Source organism: Myotis nattereri (assembly GCF_964212035.1).
Source record: "Myotis nattereri genome assembly, chromosome: 15".
NCBI classification, from domain to species: domain Eukaryota; kingdom Metazoa; phylum Chordata; class Mammalia; order Chiroptera; family Vespertilionidae; genus Myotis; species Myotis nattereri.
The window spans coordinates 49,644,734-49,663,228 of NC_138090.1; the positions used below are offsets into that span (position 1 = coordinate 49,644,734).

Below are 18,495 nucleotides of genomic sequence, written 5' to 3' on the forward strand. Positions count from 1 at the left end.
GCTTCCTCCACCCTGGGGGACCCCAAGTCCTTGGGCAGGTGGGAAAGGCTGGTGGTGTCAGGGACGTGCCTGCAAGGAGACCTTGAAGGGCATGCGCCTCCTCAGACCAAGGCTCTCAGAGCTGCCCTGTCAGATACTGGGCCCCATTTCTCCTGTTTGTACCTCAGTATCAGGCTCCTCTGTGGCCCCTGTTCCTGGGCACATGCCAAATATACCACCTGCCAGAGACCCAATACTGGCCCCGCTCTGCCTCCAAGGAAAGTTGGGCTATGGAGTTCTAGTCTAATTGGTCTCCTGGACCTGTGGCAGTGAGGCCTGCGCAGTGCCCAGCTCGTTGGGTGACCTTGGCACCTCTCTGCACCTCCCCTAGCCTCAATTTACCCATCTGTATATTGGGGCCACGACCCCAAGTTTCCATTGGGCTTGCCCAGATATCTTCCCCCCAACAGCCTCCTCCTTCCCTCCCCCAGTACCCGCTGTGACTGGGCGGGACCCAGGGGCACCCCAGAGCCAAATAAAAGGTGATCTCCATGCTTCAGTCTCTGCTCTTTCTGGTCTGACCATCTGAGTCCAGCCCCTAACACGTTCCCTCGTGGAAGTCCCTTTGACTGTCTAACTTGAATCCAACCGCTGTAGCCGCCTCCCTCGCACCAACGCAGTTGCACCTTGTGCGGGTAGTTTGGTGGGTCTATCGGGTCCCAAAGCAGCTCCTCCCTCCCTGGGATGGTAGGACGGAGATTCGCTCCAGCTCCAGCTGGACGCCCCACGTGCGTGACTCGCCTACCGGAGCTCGGCTGCGAACTCCAAGCTGAGCCTCGTTCCCGGAAGAGAAAGGAGCGAGCTCCTTGAGAGAGAGCGGACTGGGGAGCCCGAGAGCCTGGGGCTCCGGATAGATGCTGCGTAGAAGGCTGGGGGCGAATGGGGAATGGGGCGGGGTAGGAAGACAGCTAGGACTCAACGCTGGGAGGGGATTGGAAGCTGGGTCCGAGGGGGCGGGGATAGGACGCCGAGATTGGAAGGGGGCGGGACAGAACCAGGGACTGGAATACCAGGGAGGCACACGCGAGACAGGAATCGGGGTTCCTGGGTGTGGGGTGATCCGGGGCGTGCAGGAACTTCGGAAGCCCATCGACCAAATCTTGGACTCGTCGTCCTGGGTTGCCTATGTCTATGCAAGCAGGAGACAGGCCTGGTGCTCCAAATAGGGGGTCGGGGAGGCGTCATCCGGCTTGGTCCCCAGGATCCTATCGGCGGACCCCCGACTCAGCGTAGTGAGTACCGGACGGGAGGGGCCCGGGCTACCGCGGGGGCTGGAGGCCTGTGTCCCCGGTTCGGCAGACGAGCTTCTCCATCACTTGTCCTCGAAGCATCCCTGGCTGCGAGGCATGCGCAGTAGGGTGCGCCCTCCCCCATCCCCTCTAGCCCCTGTCGAGGGGGAGGGGACGCTGGGTGAATTTATAGACAGTTCCCCCGCCCCCACCCCACCCCCCCCCGGCCTTGGAATGGGAAACGGAAATAGGGGGACAGTGCCAGCGTCTGGCAGGTGTTTGTTTCGGACTGATATTTTTCTCGGAGACCCCGTAACTCTCCCTGAGCGGATTTCCCCCCTCCGCCCCCGAATTTTGAAAGTCCTGTATGGGGAGGAGGCACTGCCCCCGCACCAGTCTCAACAGAGCCTCCGAGAGGGAAACGCCAGGTAGCCCTCCGCCTCGGTGTGTATCCACAGGGGTCCCCAACGGAGGGTCCCCCCAACACCGAGTGTCTGGCCGGGACCCTCAAGACCCTTAGGAAGGGTGAGCTGGCGTCCTCTACGCCTGGGTCTGCGGGAGGAGGGGCTGGGGTCCTGGACTCCCGGGTCTGGGGGAGCAGCGAGCTGGGGGCTTAGGGAGTGACTGTCCTCCCCCAGGGGCCCGGCGGGACATGGCTGAAGCGCACCAAGCCGTGGGCTTCCGACCCTCACTGACCTCGGACGGGGCGGAAGCGGACCTCAGTGCCTCGGCGCTGCAGGAGATCTACCTGTCCGGACTGCGCTCCTGGAAAAGGCATCTCTCCCGGTTCTGGGTGAGGAGGGCTGCGCTCGGTTTCCTTCCGGGGATCCCGTTACCGGTTCCGGGCTGCCCGAGGCCCACCTCTGGCATCCAGGTGGCCCCTCTGCTGGGAAAGCTGTCCGCTCCCAGGACTTCTGAAAGCGCCTTCCTGGTCTGTGGCTCACTTCAGGGATCCTCAGCCTCACCCACTGGGAACCCCTTGCACCCACTTCTGGGACCCCCACGTTCCCCACGCCTCCAGACACAACTTGCACCCCAATTCCTAGAGCTCAGTGACCTTCCCATGGTTCATTCTCATCTTCCCTTTCATCTGCAGGTTTAAAAGTGGGTGCTCCCGCCCGGCAGGGGGGGGCGCAGTGGTTGAGTGTAACCTGGGTTACAGTTTACTCCCCACCCCTGGTCCGGGTGCGTGCGGGAGGCAACTAGTTGATGTGTCTGTCTCACATCGATGTTTCTCTCTCTCTCTCTGAAAAGCAATGAAAAAAATACCCTCAGGTGAGGATTAACAAAAAAAGAAACAAAAATAACCATATATGCCCATAACGTTTCCTGCCAAGCCAAAGGAAGACAGACTGTCAAGTACATAAACCCCCCAGGAGAAGCAGAGCAGCAGCAGAAAGGCTCTCTGTGGTGACATTTATTGGGCACCTGCTGAGTGCCTGGCTCTGAGCTGTGCCAGGCAGGCCCTTCCCCAGGCCCCTTCTCTGCTTTATTTTTCTCCCTAGCACCCAGCGCTGTCCGACACACGGCACTGAGTCCTTCCCTTACGCAGGCATTCTCTCTGTCCCCTTGACCACAGGAATCTTGCTATCTGGTCACTGCTGTGGGGCCCCAGTTAGCATTTGTGGAATGACAGTGTCTCATCCGGCCCTTGTGACAGCTCTGTGATCGCTCCCATTCTACAGAGGACACAGAGAGGGCACGTGCTTGCCATCACTCGGCCAGTTAGGGACAGAGTGGAGGGTGGGACTCCAGAGCCCAGGTTCTAAAGGCTGATTTCTGAGGCCTTCCTAATCGTTAAGTGTGGGAAGAAGAGAGAAAGAGGTCGCTTGAGCCGGGATGGTGATGCCCCAGCTAATGGTCGGTGGTAGCTTTTATCCTGTCTTAACTTTGCTCTCTGTGTGATCTTGAAGCCGTGTTGTTTTGTTTGCTTGTTTTGTTGTTTTTATATTTTTAAAATAAATTTTATTGATTTTTTACAGAGAGGAAGGGAGAGGGATAGAGAGTTAAAAACATTGCCCCTGGCCGGGATCAAACCTGGGACTCTTCACTGAGCCAAACCGGTTAGGGCTGTTTTGTTGTTTTAAAGCCTCATCCAAGGATGTTTTTCCCATTGGTTTTTAGAAAGTGGAAGAGGGAAAGACAGAGAGAAATATTGATGTGCTAGAAACACATCGATTGGTTGCCTCCCTGAACAAGCCCGGACCAGGGCCCAGGCCAGGGAGGAGCCTGCACCCAAGGTACGTGCCCTTGACTGGATTCAAACCTGGGAATCTTCAGTCCACAGGCTGATGTTCTATCCACTGAGCCAAACCCACTAGGGCTTGTTTTTAATGTAAAATGAGATAATCTTAGTACCTACTTCTCAGGGTTGTGGGAGGATTTAAAGAGTTAAGCCTTGTAAAGGGCACCTGGCATGTAGTAAGCGCTCATTACATGTTAATTATCTTGTTCACCCTTCTCTAGGAATCTGATTAGTAACCCAGCACTTTCATCCATTCCTCATTCATTCCACGGCCAGGTAGCTCCAGAAGGCCTACTGAGCTCCAGATGCTCCTCTGTCTCGGGGAACATTTTGTCTTCCAGGTCCTTCCTGAGAGTAACCTCCTCCAGGAAGCCCTCCCTGACTCCCTCAGGATGAGCAACCTGCCACCACAGGGCTCCTGTGTCTTGTCTCCTGCCATTAGCACTCGCTTCATTCTTGACTGACCTCCCTGAGGATAGAATCTAGATCAGTCTGCTACCCACGGGGTCTTGAGCACCCGGCTCAGAACCCAGCACACGCTGGATGCTCAATATCTAAGGATTGTGCTTAGAGGATGTGATTGAATGGATGCTCTTTCTTCCCCACAGAATGACTTTCTCACTGGTGTGTTCCCTGCCAGCCCCCTCAGCTGGCTCTTCCTCTTCAGTGCAATCCAGCTCGCCTGGTTCCTCCAGCTGGATCCTTCCCTAGGACTGATGGAGAAGATTAAAGAGCTGCTGCCAGATTGGTGAGTTCCCACTTCAGCCCAGTAACCTCCCTGGTTCCTTTCCCTCCACCTAGTAAGTTTCTCTACCGGTGTGCTGTGCCTGCTAAAGAAAAGGGACAGATTACTAAAGGTACCACATCAATAAAAAAGGAGGTGCTTTTCTCTCTTCTTTCCATCCTGGCTGCTTCTTGTTAAGAGGGATGGTGACAAACTAGAAAATGTCTCAGATATGGTGATGTTTACTGATGCAAGTGTGAACTCTGCTAGTCTCTGATTGTGCACTTTTAGGTAAGAGACTTCACCAGTTTAGGTGTCAGAGTTTTCATTTATTAACTGGGGGTAATGATAATTGCTTCTTAGGGTGGTTGGAAGAATTCAAGTCACCCATGTGGAATATTCAGTACGGTGCCAGGAGCTTGTTAAAGGGGACCGGTTGTCATATTACAGTCGTTGCCGTCGGCTTTGGGAAAGATTTGGCAACCAGATGACGGTGAAGTGGCAGGGTCTAACTCTTGCATAAGTGCCCCTAAGGAAGAAGGCAGATTTGGGGTAGACAGTCCCAAAGGCCTGCTCTTGGATTGGAGGTAGAAATTTCCAGGAAGACTGGATTTACCCTGTGCACAGCGGGGAGCGACTCCCCCAGCTCCTCCAGGTGGGATCTGCTCCCATGTCTATTAGCAACGTTGCAAACTGTAGGCCAGTTTCCTAAACTTGAGTTTAATTTGGAACCACCTGGGAAGGCTTGTTCAAACACCAATTGCTGCCCAGCCTGTGTGGCTCAGTGGTTGGGCATTGACGCATGAACCAAGAGGTCCCCGGTTTGATTCCCGATCAGGGCATGTGCCTGGGTGACGGGCTCCATCTCCAGTGGGGGTGCATGCAGGAGGCAGCCAATCAATATCTCTCATCTATCTTCCTATCTCTCCCTCTTCCTTCTTCTCTCTCTAAAATCAATAAAAAACATTTTAAATTGATTTTTATTGATTTCAGAGAGGAAGGGAGAGGGAGAGAAGACAGAAACATCAATGATGAGAGAGAATCATTGATTGGCTGCCTCCTGCACATCCCCTACTGGGGATCGAGCCCACAACCCAGGCATGTGCCCTTGGTCAGAATCGAACCTGGGACCCTTCAGTCCGCAGGCCGATGCTCTATCCACAGAGCCAAACCAGCCAGGGCAATAAAACATATTTTCAAAAGACAGCACTGATTGCTGCCCTGGCCTGTGTGGCTCAATTGGTTGGGTGTTGTCCCATGCACTGAATGGTTGGTTGCTGGTTTGATTCCTGGTCAGGGCACATGCCCGGGTTGCAGGTTCCATCCCTAGTTGAGGGCATTCAGGAGGCAACCAATCGATGTTTCTCTCTCACATTGATGTTTCTCTCTCTCTCTCTTCTCCCTCTCTGTAGACTCAATAAAAACATTTAAAAAAAACCCAACACTGATTGTTGGACCCCATCCCAACAGATTCTGTCTTCCTAGGTCTGGGCAGGGCCCAGAATCTGCATTCCCAGCAAGCTCCCAGGTGCAGGCCCACACTTTGAGAACCGCGCTGAGAGTGTAATTGATATCTGGGAGGGAAAAGTGTCCTTTTAGTAGAAATAACACTTATTAAGCACCTACCAGTTTCCATGAGACGGTGAGACATGATTTTAGAAGCTTGGGGTCCCCACAGTCCTGGGAAGAGGAGGGTGCTGAGAGAGGATCCTGCCTCCTTCACAAATGAGGAAACTGGACCCTCTAACTGACTCTAGTTCCACAAGATAAGCCTCCAGCAGCCGGAAGACCAGTGAGAGAATATTAGGGAGGGCAGGGGCCTGAGTGAGGCTGGAGGGGAGGGGGTTCTGAGGCCAGGAGGCCCAGCCCTTCCTCTCTCTCCGCCCAGGGGTGGACAGCACCACAGGCTTCGCGGGGTCCTGGCGGCCGCACTGTTTGCTTCGTGCCTCTGGGGAGCCCTGATCTTCACACTTCACGTGGCTCTCAGGCTGCTGCTGTCCTACCATGGCTGGCTCCTCGAACCCCACGGAGCCATGTCCTCACCCACCAAGACTTGGCTGGTATGTGAGGGACAGAGCCCTGCTCGGACACTGTGGGGACCTACTTCTCTGTGCCCCTCCCTCTGGGTCTCTGTCCCCCTCCCTCTGGGTCTCTGTCCCCCTCCCTCTGGGTCTCTGTCCCCCTCTCTCTGGGTGTCTGTCCCCCTCCCTCTGGGTCTCTGTCCCCCTCCCTCTGGGTCTCTGTCCCCCTCCCTCTGGGTCTCTGTCCCCCTCCCTCTGGGTCTCTGTGCCCCTCCCTCTGGGTCTCTGTCCCCCTCCCTCTGGGTGTCTGTCCCCCTCCCTCTGGGTCTCTGTCCCCCTCCCTCTGGGTGTCTGTCCCCCTCCCTCTGGGTGTCTGTCCCCCTCCCTCTGGGTGTCTGTGCCCCTCCCTCTGGGTCTCTGTCCCCCTCTCTCTGGGTCTCTGTCCCCCTTTGGGCGGGTATCTGTCCCATCTGCCCTGTGGGTTGCCACACACACCTCACCCACGTCCCCAGCCCCAGTGAGGGGTTTGATGACCCACAATCCCCACTTCCCCAGGCCCTGGTCCGCATCTTCTCCGGCCGCCACCCAATGCTCTTCAGTTACCAGCGCTCCTTGCCGCGCCAGCCAGTGCCCTCGGTGCAGGACACCGTGCGCAAGGTGGGCCGGTCCCTGGGGATGGGAGAGAGGCGGGCGGGGCGGGCTTGGGGGCGTGACCTGCCTACCTCTCCGCCTCTTCCCTCAGTACCTGGAGTCCGTCCGGCCTGTCCTTTCGGACGAGGATTTCGACTGGACGGCGGGCCTGGCTCAGGAATTCCTGAGGCTGCAGGCGTCGCTGCTGCAGTGGTACCTGCAGCTCAAGTCCTGGTGGGCGTCCAATTACGTGAGTCCCTTGTGGGGAAGGCAGAGGTCCGAGCGCAACCCCCTGACCAGGCAGGGTTACGCCCCGCCCCACGCCCCGCCCACAACCCCTAGGCCTGCGGCGATTGGAGGCCCTAGACACCGGGCATCCTGAGCCCCGCCCCTTACTCAATCTCAGCCCCGCCCCCACGCTCCAATGATGTAAACCCGCCCCAGATGCTCCAATATTCCGGCTCCTCTGCACTGTCCAGTACTCTGAACTCTGTCGTCTGCCAGCAGTGTGAGCCCCTCTCTCCACACTCTGATGTTCTTTTTAAATATATATATTTTTTTACTGATTTCAGAGAGGAAGGGAGTGGGAGAGAGAGATAGAAACATCAATGATGAGGGAGAACCATTGATCGGCTGAGTCCTGCACGCCCCCCCCACTGGGGATCGAGGCTGCAACCCAGGCACGTGCCCTTGACCGGAATCGAACCTGAGACCCTTCAGTCTGCAGACTGATGCTCTATCTACTGAGCCAAACTGGTTAGGGCCTGGTTGTTGATTTTTTAATCTCAGATGGGATCGATAAACATATCTTGTTGTGTGCCCAGCCTTTGCCATCGGCAGCACCGTGGTGCTCACTCCGTGTCACTAATACAGATATAGCTTGTTTTTTTTAAGGGGAGAATAATTATTTTTCTTTTTTAAATATATTTTATTGATTTTTTACAGAGAGAGAGAGAGAGGGTTAGAAACACCGATGAGAGAGAAACATCCATCAGCTGCCTCCTGCACACCCCCTACTGGGGATGTGCCCGCAACCAAGGTACATGCCCTTGACCGGAATCGAACCTGGGGCCCTTCAGTCTGCAGGCGGATGCTCTACCCACTGAGCCAAACCGGTCAGGGCACCTTGTTCTTTTTAACAGCTGCGTAATATTCCACAGCATGAGTGGAGCTTCTAGGTTATTGCTAGCGACTGCTCAGGCTGGCCTCCTGCACTGGGCTCCGCCCTCCCTGTCAGACACAGTCAAGTCTGGGGTGGCTCGGCCCTGCCACTGCCCCCCCTGCACTGGCCCGGCCACCCCAGCTCTGCGTCTCTGTGACCCGTCCCCAGGTCAGTGACTGGTGGGAAGAGTTTGTGTACCTTCGCTCCCGCAACTCGCTGATGGTGAATAGCAACTATTATATGATGGTGAGAGGGGAGAAGGGGGCTAGGAGCTGAGGAGGGAGTGGGGCTCATACAATGATAAAAGGTGGGGTTTAGGGTCAGTGACCCAAATCACTGTCTTGAATTCACTATTCGCCCTCTGTTGGGGGCAGGACCCGTCTGTGTTTGGGGATCAGGGGCAAACCTGACCCCAGGCGTTTTGCTGCCCCCTCCCCGGCCCCCAGGACTTCCTGTATGTCACGCCCACCCCCGTGCAGGCTGCTCGCGCTGGGAACGCTGTGCACGCCCTGCTCCTCTACCGCCACCGCCTGAACCGCCAGGAGATCCTGCCGGTAAGAGGGCGGCCCTGGGGGACAGAGGCCGTGATCCTGTGGCCGCGGGGCTGCGTGGGCCCCGGGGGTGGGGGGGTGGGGGTGGGGGCGGGGAGGCAGCTCCCGAGCCTGAGGTCTTCTGCAGACATTGCTGATGGGAATGCGGCCCTTGTGCTCCGCCCAGTATGAGAAGATATTCAACACCACGCGGGTGCCTGGGGCCCAGAAAGGTGAGACCCTCTCCGCTCCTGGCTCTGGGAGACGGGACAGTGTAGCAGCCAAGAGCGTGTGTGCTGGAGCCCGAGGCCGGGTTGCATCCCAGCTCCGTCTTCCCAGCCGTGTGGCCTTGAGCAAGTCGTCCTCTCTGGGCCTCAACCTCCCATCTCTCAGATGGGATAAGGACACAGAGGGTGGTGAGGGGTAGATGGGTGCCCAGAACAGTGCAAGCCGCTTAGGAAGTAGGTGGTTGCTATTATTTTCTTTTAATATATATTTTTATTGATTTCAGGGAGGAAGGGAGAGGGAGAGAGAGAGAGAAACATCAATGATGAGACAGAATCATCCATGGGCTGCCTCCTGCACACCCCCTACTGGGAATCGAGCCTGCAACCCGGGCATGTGCCCTTGACCCGAATCCAACCAGAGACCTTTCAGTCTGCAGGCCATGGCTTTAGCCACTGAGCCACACCAGCCAGGGCATAGTTGCTATTCTTTTTTTTAAATATATTTTATTGATTTTTGACAGAGAGTTAGGGAGAGGGAGAGGGAGTTAGAAACATCGGTGAGAGAGAAACATCGATCAGCTGCCTCCTGCACACTCCCTACTGGGGATGTGCCTGCAAACAAAGTACATGCCCTTGGCCGGAATCGAACCTGGGACCCTTCAGTCCGCAGGCCAAGGCTCTATCCACTGAGCCAAACCGGTTAGGGCCATAGTTGCTATTCTTATTCTTAATGTTTCCAACCCTCCTGCCCGCACACTCTGCCCACCCACCCAGACCACCTGCGCCACCTCCGGGACAGCCGGCACGTGGCCGTGTTCCACCGGGGCCGGTTCTTCCGCGTGGGCACCCACTCCCCGAGCGGCCTGCTGTCCCCGCGCGCCCTGGAGCAGCAGTTTCAGCGAATCCTGGACGACCCCTCGCCCGCCTGCCCCCACGAGGAGCACCTGGCGGCCCTGACCGCGGCGCCCAGGTGAGGGCGAGGGCAGGGGCGCATGGGCCCCGCCACCCGGGGGTTGGGGGCCGGTGGGGGCTGGGCAGGCTCCGGGGCTCAGGCACGTCCCCCGCCCCCCCAAACAGGGACCTGTGGGCGCAGGCGCGGAGGTCCCTGAAGAGCCGCGCGGGGGAGGCCCTGGAGGCGGTGGAAGGGGCCGCTTTCTTTGTCTCGCTGGACTCGGAGCCCGCGGGGCTCACCAGGGAGGACCCCGCGGCCTCCTTGGACGCCTACGCCCACGCCCTGCTGGCTGGCCGGGGCCACGACCGGTGAGTCAGCCCTGGGCCTGGACCACCCCCCGCCCCCCGACCTGCGACCGGAACCCCGTGTTTGGACCTAATACTCTGGGCCCTGGACACACAGACCCAGACCCCCCAGTTCTGGGGCACCTCCAGACCCAATGGCCCTCTTGATCTGAGGACCCCAGACTCAATGCCTTGCAACCTGGGAACCTCGGACCCAGAGAAATCTAGACCCAGACCCTGGAACCCCAGATCCCAGACCTGGACCCTCAGACCCAGAGATCCCCAGAGCCCGGACCCCAAGCCTGGGATCTCAGACTCAGAACCCCGAGACCCCCAGACCTGAATGCTGGCGTCCTAAACCCAAGACCTAGAGACGCTCAGACACTTCCTAGAGGCCCACCAGTCACCCTGGTCTCTGAGGCCCCTGGGAACGTGCCCTGACCTCCCAGCACCCCCTGAGCCTCGCACCTTACCTGGTACCTTCTCTCAAAATCCCCAGCTCTTCACACCTGGGACCCGGCCCAGAGCCCATCCAGAGCCACCAGCTGGAGGCCCCGCCCTCCTGGAGGTCCCACACCAGCCCTGATTCCAGAAAAGTCTCCCCACCCAGAAATGCCCACACGGCCCTCAGGGCACCCCGACTTCCCTCCTGGGCCCGCTCCTTGGTGACCCTCCGACCTCTCTCCCGCAGCTGGTATGACAAGTCTTTCACCCTCATCGTCTTCTCCAACGGCAAGCTGGGCCTCAGCGTGGAGCACTCGTGGGCGGACTGCCCCGTCTCAGGGCACATGTGGGAGGTAGGGCAGTCCCCCCGCCTCCCCTGGGGACCCCCCCATTTCCAGAGACCTTCCTCCCCCGGACTGAGGGTCAGAGGAGAAGTGGAGGTCGGAGAGAGAAAGGAGAGACGGGAGAGGGCCACCCAGCAAGGCAGGGGGCCTGGGTGGGCAGTTGGGACTCAGAGAAGGGAGCTGATTTGCCCAGTCACAGAGCCAGGAGCTGCAGAGCAGGACTGTGAATCCGGAATGTTCTGAGGCCAGAATGAGGGGACGTTTGAATCACATCATCATCGCTGAGTTGGAAACGCCTCTCAGCTTGGCTGAGTGACCCTGGGCAAGTTACTCCCCTCCATCCTTTTACCTTTAAGTCCCATCCAGTCCTGAGAACCTCAAGTCTCCATTTTATTTCATTTTAAATCAGAGGGGGGTGCCTGCCGCCCATCGGCCCCATTTCCGGTGCTGCATGAGGGATGGACGGGCCCAGGGTGGGGAGCAGGGTGTGAGGGGGGCAGGGAGGCCCCTCCAGACCTCGGGAGCAGCCCAGATCAGCGCAGACTCTCCTGGGCCCGTTTCTCGTTTGTAAAATGGGAATATTTTGGCAAATGAGACACAGTTCAGTTCCACGTCAGACCCTCAGGCTGTTCATGTCCACATATCACCTCCGTATGTCCACGTTGAACGAGATGTCGCATAGAGTAAGATAGAGAGAAGTGCCACGCTGAGGGTAGCAGGTGCTCGGTCAGGGTTGATTTAAAATATTTAGCAGGCCCGGCCGGCGTGGCTAGTGGTTGAGCGTCGACCTATGAACCAGGAGGTCATGGTTCGATTCCGGTCAGGGCACATGCCTGGGATGGAGGCTCCATCCCCAGTGGGAGGCATACAGGAGGCAGCCGATCAATGATTCTTTCTCATCATTGATATTTCTATCTCCCTTTCCCTTCCTCACTGAAATTAATAGAAATACATTTTTTAAAAATAAGATATTTAGTGCGCGGGGGGGGGGGGGAGGTTGGGGGTTAATGGGGTGGATGAAGACACATTTGTAATACCTTAACTAATAAAAAAAAAGAGAGAGACAAAAAAAAGATATTTAGCAATATTTAACAGTAATAAAAGCAGGGTGTGGGCCCTGCTCAGTCAGAATGGATGCTGAGGGCGGTCCTCGGGAGGGCTGGGCAGCCATTGGTGTTCTAAGAACCTGTCAGAAGGTCAGGGATAGGAACCGCCGTTGGGTATTAGCATCGCTCCCACTCTCGATGGACTTGAACCTGAGACCCCGCTTGTGAACATGAGGGGTTTCTCCTTCGCAGGGACTGACCCCAGGCTCAAAAGGGCCTGGTCCAAGAGGTCCCCGGTTAGGTGGCTGCGGGCCAGAGGGAGGCAGGGACCCTGACTGCCTGCATTTGTACACAGTTCACTCTGGCCACTGAATGCTTCCAGCTGGGCTACTCGGTGGACGGCCACTGCAAGGGCCACCCTGAGCCCTCCCTGCCCCGGCCCCAGCGGCTACACTGGGACCTTCCAGACAAGGTGAGTCTGGGCTGCCAGGCCTCTCCTCCGAGTCCCCAGATTCCTGGATTTGACTCTAAACTCACTCTCATCCCCAAACTCAACCTCGAGACCAACCTCATCCCCTACTCCATCCCCAACCCAAACTCATCTCCACCCAACACCATCTCCATCCTAAATTCAATCCTGTTTCCAGCACCAAACCCATCTGAAACCCCAATCCTAACTCCAGCCCAGCTCCAGCCCCAACCCTGACTTCGGCCCATCCACAGCCCCATTCCTGCCTGCAGTGGCCTCCCTGTCTCCACCTATAGCCTAGCGCAGTGATGGCGAACCTATGACACGTGTGTCAGGTGACACGCGAACTCATTTTTTTGGTTGATTTTTCTTGGTTAAATGGCATTTAAATATATAAAATAAATATCAAAATATACATCTTTGTTTTACTATGGTTGCAAATATCAAAAAATTTTCTCTATGTGACATGGCACCAGAGTTAAGTTAGGGTTTTTCAAAATGCTGACACGCCGAGCTCAAAAGGTTCGCCATCACTGCCCTAGCCCTTCAACTCCATTCATTTCTTCGTCCCAACTTCCATGATCCCCCCAACCCTAACTCCATCCCCATCGCCACTTCCGGCCTCATTCCCCACCTTCGTCTTCCCTCCATCTCTCACCCGGCCTCCCCTCCCGCCTCCCCTGGCAGGTCCACCTGTCCATCGCGCTCGCCCTGAGGGCGGCCGAGACCTTGTCCGGGGACACGGACTGCCACGTCTTCCCCTTCTCCCGCTTCGGCAAGAGCTTCATCAGACGCTGCCACCTGTCCTCAGACAGCTTCATCCAGACGGCCTTGCAGCTGGCCCACTTCCGGGTCCGTGAGGTCCCCTGACCCCACCCCCTCTCAGGAACTCGGTTCCCTGGTCCCCCGAGGCCTGCCACGGCAGCCCCTTTCGTGAGTCTTCTTGGCCATTTGGGTCCACTATCTTTTCCCCCCAGAGGTAGTTTTTTTTTCTTGAATATTTTTAGAGAGAGAAGAATGGAGAGGGAGAGAGAGAGAGACATTGATGTGACAGTGAAACCTTGATCGGCAGCCTCCTGCATGCCCCCTACTGGGGATGGAGCCTTCAACCCCTGCAGGTGCCCTGACTGGGGATTGAGCCAGCAACCTTTTAGTTGTTTGTTGTTGTTAATCCTTACCCGAGGATATTTTTCCATTGATTTTTTTTTTTTATCATTTTCCATTGATTTTTTTAGAGAGAGTGGAAGGGACAGGGAGAGACAGAGAGAAACATTGATGTTTAGAGAGAGACACATGGATTGGTTGCCTCCCGCACGCACCCTGACCAGTGCCAGGATGGAGCCTGGAACTGAGGTACGTGCCCTTGACCAGAATCTAACCCTGGACCCTTCAGTCCGAGGGCCGGCGCTCTATCCACTGAGCCACACCGGCTAGGGCGAGCCAGCAGCCTTTTGGTGCACAGGGCGATGCCCAGCCAACGGAGCCGCGCCGGAGGGCGGGTCTGCCATCTGATCCCTCTCCCACAACCACACCTTGCTGGGCGGGAGGAGGCTGCAGGCCCAGAGGTGGGCCACGTCTGCGAGGACTTCCTGAGCCCAGGTGACAGCTTCTCTTCTCCTTGTCCCCCAGGACAGGGGTCGCTTCTGCCTGACTTACGAGTCGGCCATGACGCGCCTGTTCCTGGAAGGCCGGACGGAGACGGTGCGGTCTTGCACGCGGGAAGCCTGCAACTTCGTGCGAGCCATGGAGGACAGAGAGAAGACAGTGGGTGTGAGCCTCAGCTGAGGCTACGGTCACCTCCACATCCCCACTCGTGCCCTTGCAGATGTTTATGGAGCAGCTGCTGGGGGCGCGAGGGGCAGGGAGGACAGGCCTGGACTCGGACCTCGAGGAGCTCACTGATGGGGGAAACGGAGATAGTTCAGCATAGTGTGATACAGGCATATATACACACACACACAGATACACGCATACATATATGTATGTATATATGAGAGAGAGATAACCATCAATGAGAGCGGCCATGGATCAGCTGCCTCCGGCACTCCCCCTCCTGGGGATTGAGCCTGCAACCTGGGCATGTGCCCTGACCGGGAATCGAACCATGACCTCCTGGTTCATAGGTTGACACGCAACCACTGAGCCACACCGGCTGGACTGATATAGACTTTAATGGGGGTCTCACAGGACAGGGCGGGAGCACCCAAGAGGGAGCCCTTTTGCCACAGTGCAGCCCTTTGATGATTTAACCTTTGATTTTTAACTTATGTGACCTTGTGACTTCCATTGGCACCATTGCTCCTGTTCCCTCTATAACCTCTCTGCTCAGACACCCGCCCCCGCCCTCTGCCGCAGGCACCTCTGCCCCCTCTCCCCCTGCCTATGTGGCTCAGTGGAAGGAGTGTCAGGAGGCCTGGGAACCCCTCTGCTTCTGCTTTGCTCCGTGCCCCTGGGCAGGTGACTTTCCCGCATTGAGCCCGTTTCCATCTGTAAAACAGGGCTGCTGTCTCTGCCTTGCAGGGGTGTTGCAAGCTGGGGTGAGGCCCGGGGTGTGACAGACCCCGCGCAGTAAGCCCACTTCCTGTTTTTCCATGACCTGCGACCTCCCCGGGACCCCAGGACTCCCAGTGCCTCTCCCTGTTCCGCCTGGCGGTGGACAAGCACCAGGCTCTGCTGAAGGCGGCCATGAGCGGGCAGGGCGTGGACCGCCACCTGTTCGCACTCCACATCGTGTCCCAGCTCCTCCACCTGCAGGCGCCCTTCCTGGACCAGGTTGGGGTGCAGGGAACGGGCTAGAGACGAGGGAGGCACTTGGGGGCAGAGAGGGGGATGCTGGGAAAAGGAGGTAACAGCAGAGGAGAGAGCTGGGGAGACCAGGCGAGAGGGAAGGGAAAGGGGGCGGGGCGAAGGGGAGAGGGGCGTGGTCTCAGGCAGCAATGGGAGGGGCTGGTTCCAGGGAGAGGGATGCCCGGCCACCTGGAAGAAGGGGCGTGGCCTTGGTGGGCGTGGCCTTGGAGAAAGGGGCGTGTCAGGAGGGGTGAGACGAGCAGGGCGGGTTCCAGGAGGAGAGCGGAGAGGTGGTCGGGAAGGAAGAAGGGCAGGGTGCAGGTGGGGGCAGATTTAGGGAAACCGGGCAGCTCGGGGGCAGGTCAGAGGGCGAGGGCTGTGTGGCGTGGAGCGGAGCCAGGGGGCGCGGACCTGCGAGTCTATGTTTCTCTCTTTTTTTGGGGGGGGGCGTGTCTGTGACCGTCCTCCTCCCCTCAGGTTCACTCGGAGCAGTGGCAGCTGGCCACCAGCCAGATCCCCGTGCAGCAAACCCACCTGTTTGACGTCCACAACTACCCCGACTACGTGTCCTCCGGTGGAGGGTTTGGGCCTGTGAGTGGGACGGGCGGACCCGGCGCCCTGAACCCCGAGGGGGGCGCTGGCAGCCTGCACACCTGCCTCCTGGTGGGGAGGCACCTGGGCCTTCTGTTCCCCTCGCCCTGTCCCTTTCCAGGTGGATGACCACGGCTACGGTGTTTCTTACATCTTCATGGGGGATGACACGGTCACCTTCCACATTTCCAGCAAAAAATCAAGCACAAAAACGGTGAGACCCACCGATCCACCCCCCTCCCTCCTTCCTCAGGACCCCGGAGTCTGGACCCCTAGCTCCCTCCTCTCCAGAACCGAGTCCAGACCCCCAGCCCCGACCTGCCCCCCAGCCCTCTCTCCCGCAGACCCCAGCCCCCCTGCAGGGGCCCCTCCCCCAGCTCCCCTTGGACGGGACCCATTCCTCCTTCCAGGACTCGCACCGGCTCGGGCAGCACATTGAGGACGCGCTGCTGGACGTGGCCTCCCTGTTCCAGGAGGGGCAGCGTCTGAAGCGAGGGTGCCGGGGGCGGGGGGAGGAGGACGCGGGGAACAGGCGTGGGTCTCTCCCCGGCCACTAGGGGCTCCGGGGCACCCCTGCCGCCCACCAACCTGTGATCTCTTCCGGCCGGACCTGGTCTCCCCGGGAAGTCGTGGGCGGGGCTCTGTGGCTGGGCTGGTGCAGGACGGAGGCACCCTGTGTGGGTTTGGAACCCCGCATCTGGTCCAATAAACATGTGTGAGCTGGGTGTGTGGTCTCGCTCTACTCTTGGCCGGGGCAGGGGTGGGGGAGGGAGGGGACGGCCCCCCCAGCCCCAGGCCCAGCCGTGAATTCCCAGTTACAAGCACAACCTCAGTGACAGCTCCTTGCACAGTGGTTCTCAACCTTCCTCATGCCGCGACCCTTTAATACAGTTCCTCATGTGGTGGTGACCCCCAACCATAACATTACTTTCGTTGCTATTTCATCACTGTAATTTTGCTACTGTTATGAATCGTCATGTAAATATCTGATATGCAGGATGTATTTTCATGGTTACAAATTGAACATAATTAAAGCATAGTGATTCATCACAAAAACAATAGGTAATTATATATGTGTTTTCCGATGGTCTTAGGCGACCCCTGTGAAAGGGTCATTCGACCCCCAAAGGGGTCGCGACCCACAGGTTGAGAACCGCTGCCCTAGCATCAGCCCAGATTACTGCATTCCCACCTCCAGTCACACTAACCCAAGCACCCAAGGCCAATCCCAGTCAAACAGCCCACAAGCTCTCAGCCCAGTTCCTGCTGCCCCAACGCTAATTGTCCACAGTCGGGGTGTGGAGGCGGCTCATGTCTTATCAATGCACTTGCCAACTCTCATTCATCCAGTCTAATTAACGTGATATTATTGACACAGTGAGCTAACGTGGTGTTTGGAGGAATATTTAAGCCAGTCGTGTGAGCCACTTATGTGATTAAAAATTGTTAATATCCCGTGAACCTGGGTTGGAAAACGTAAAATTGCTAAGGTGTCAGTACCATCCTAAGCATTCTACAGATCCAACACAATCCCCATCAGAATCTCAACGGCGCCGTAACTGGTTTGGCTCAGTGGATAGAGCTTCGTCCTGTGGACTGAAGGGTCCTGGGTTCGATTCTGGTCAAGGGCATGTACCTTGGTTGTGGGCACATCCCCAGTGGGAGGTGTGCAGGAGGCAGCTGATCAATGTTTCTCTCTCATCGATGTTTCTAACTCTCTCTCTCTCCCTTCCTCTCTGTAAAAAAAATCAATAATTTAAAAAAAAAGAATCCCAACGGCATTTTTTGCAAAAATAGAAAAATCCACTCTACATTGAAGAGCCAAAACCATCTTGGATAGGAAGCACAAAGTTGGACATCTCACACTTCACAATTTCAAGGCTTATGATACAGTTACTGTCAGCACAATAGTGTGGTACTGGCCTAAGGACAAGCGTAGGGACCCATGGAATAGAATAGAGAGCCGGAAACAAACCCTCATGTATGTGGTCAGATGAACTCTGACAAGGGGACTCAAGGTCACTCAGTGGGGAAAGGACAGTCTTTTCAATAAATGGTGCTGGGAAACTGGGTACCCACATGCAAAAGAACCAAGCTGGACTCTTACCTCACTCCACATGGAAACGTCAACTCAGAATGGATCAAAGACCTCAATGGAAGAGCTAAGACCTTAAACTCTTAAAACAGGAGAATGGCTACATGCCACTGGATTTGGCAATGATTTGTTGGACATGACAGCAAAGCACAGGCAACGCAAGAAAAAATAGATAAATTGGATGACATCAAAATCCAAACCTGGCCGAAGCCGGTTTGGCTCAGTGGATGGAGCGTCGGCCTGCGGACTGAAAGGTCCCAGGTTCGATTCCGGTCAAGGGCATGTGCCTTGGCTGCGGGCACATCCCCAGTGGGAGATGTGCAGGAGGCAGCTGATCGATGTTTCTCTCTCATCGATGTTTCTGGCTCTCTGTCTCTCTCCCTTCCTCTCTGTGGAAAATCAATAAAATATATTAAAAAAAAAATCCAAACCTGGGCATCAAAGGATATAACAGAGTGAAAAGACAACCCACGTAATGGGGGAAAATATTTGCAAAGCATTTGTCTGACTAGGAGTTAATATCCAGAACTACAACTCAGCAGCAACAACAACAAAATAAGCCCATTCAAAAATGGGCCAAGAACTTGAATAGACATTTCTCCAGAGAAAATATGCAAATAACCAATAAGCACATGAAAAGATATTCCCGGTGGCTGCCGGGAACTGGGAGGAGGGA

At 56.7% G+C, this 18,495-nt stretch overlaps 1 protein-coding gene across 5 annotated transcripts; it reads left to right on the plus strand.

The window, feature by feature from the left end:
- The first annotated feature begins 1,011 nt into the window (after nucleotides 1-1,011).
- Nucleotides 1,012-16,449, plus strand: CPT1C (carnitine palmitoyltransferase 1C). Of its 5 annotated transcripts, none has more exons than XM_081108459.1 (19): nucleotides 1,012-1,271; nucleotides 1,907-2,061; nucleotides 4,122-4,261; nucleotides 6,126-6,297; nucleotides 6,814-6,915; nucleotides 7,001-7,138; nucleotides 8,219-8,296; nucleotides 8,497-8,604; nucleotides 8,729-8,813; nucleotides 9,582-9,777; nucleotides 9,885-10,067; nucleotides 10,735-10,840; nucleotides 12,233-12,349; nucleotides 13,034-13,198; nucleotides 13,976-14,116; nucleotides 14,966-15,118; nucleotides 15,611-15,724; nucleotides 15,846-15,938; nucleotides 16,135-16,449. In XM_081108459.1, the coding sequence occupies exons 2-19, from the start codon at nucleotides 1,921-1,923 to the stop codon at nucleotides 16,279-16,281; spliced, it is 2,379 nt and encodes a 792-aa protein (XP_080964585.1). In that variant the 5' UTR covers nucleotides 1,012-1,271; nucleotides 1,907-1,920; the 3' UTR covers nucleotides 16,282-16,449. The 5 variants fall into 5 exon arrangements, with proteins under 5 accessions (XP_080964585.1, XP_080964586.1, XP_080964589.1 ...); XM_081108460.1 differs by having other exon boundaries at nucleotides 13,976-14,110; XM_081108463.1 differs by having other exon boundaries at nucleotides 1,033-1,271; nucleotides 8,530-8,604; nucleotides 13,976-14,110.
- Nucleotides 16,450-18,495: the final 2,046 nt, after the last annotated feature.

Bases quoted from the DNA above. Each gene is read 5' to 3' on its own strand.
- CPT1C (XM_081108459.1), top strand. From the start codon at position 1,921: ATGGCTGAAGCGCACCAAGCCGTGGGCTTCCGACCCTCACTGACCTCG. The intron at 4,262-6,125 runs GTGAGTTCCCAC...CTCTCCGCCCAG, and splicing joins AAAGAGCTGCTGCCAGATTG to GGGTGGACAGCACCACAGGC. The intron at 9,778-9,884 runs GTGAGGGCGAGG...CCCCCCAAACAG, and splicing joins GCCCTGACCGCGGCGCCCAG to GGACCTGTGGGCGCAGGCGC.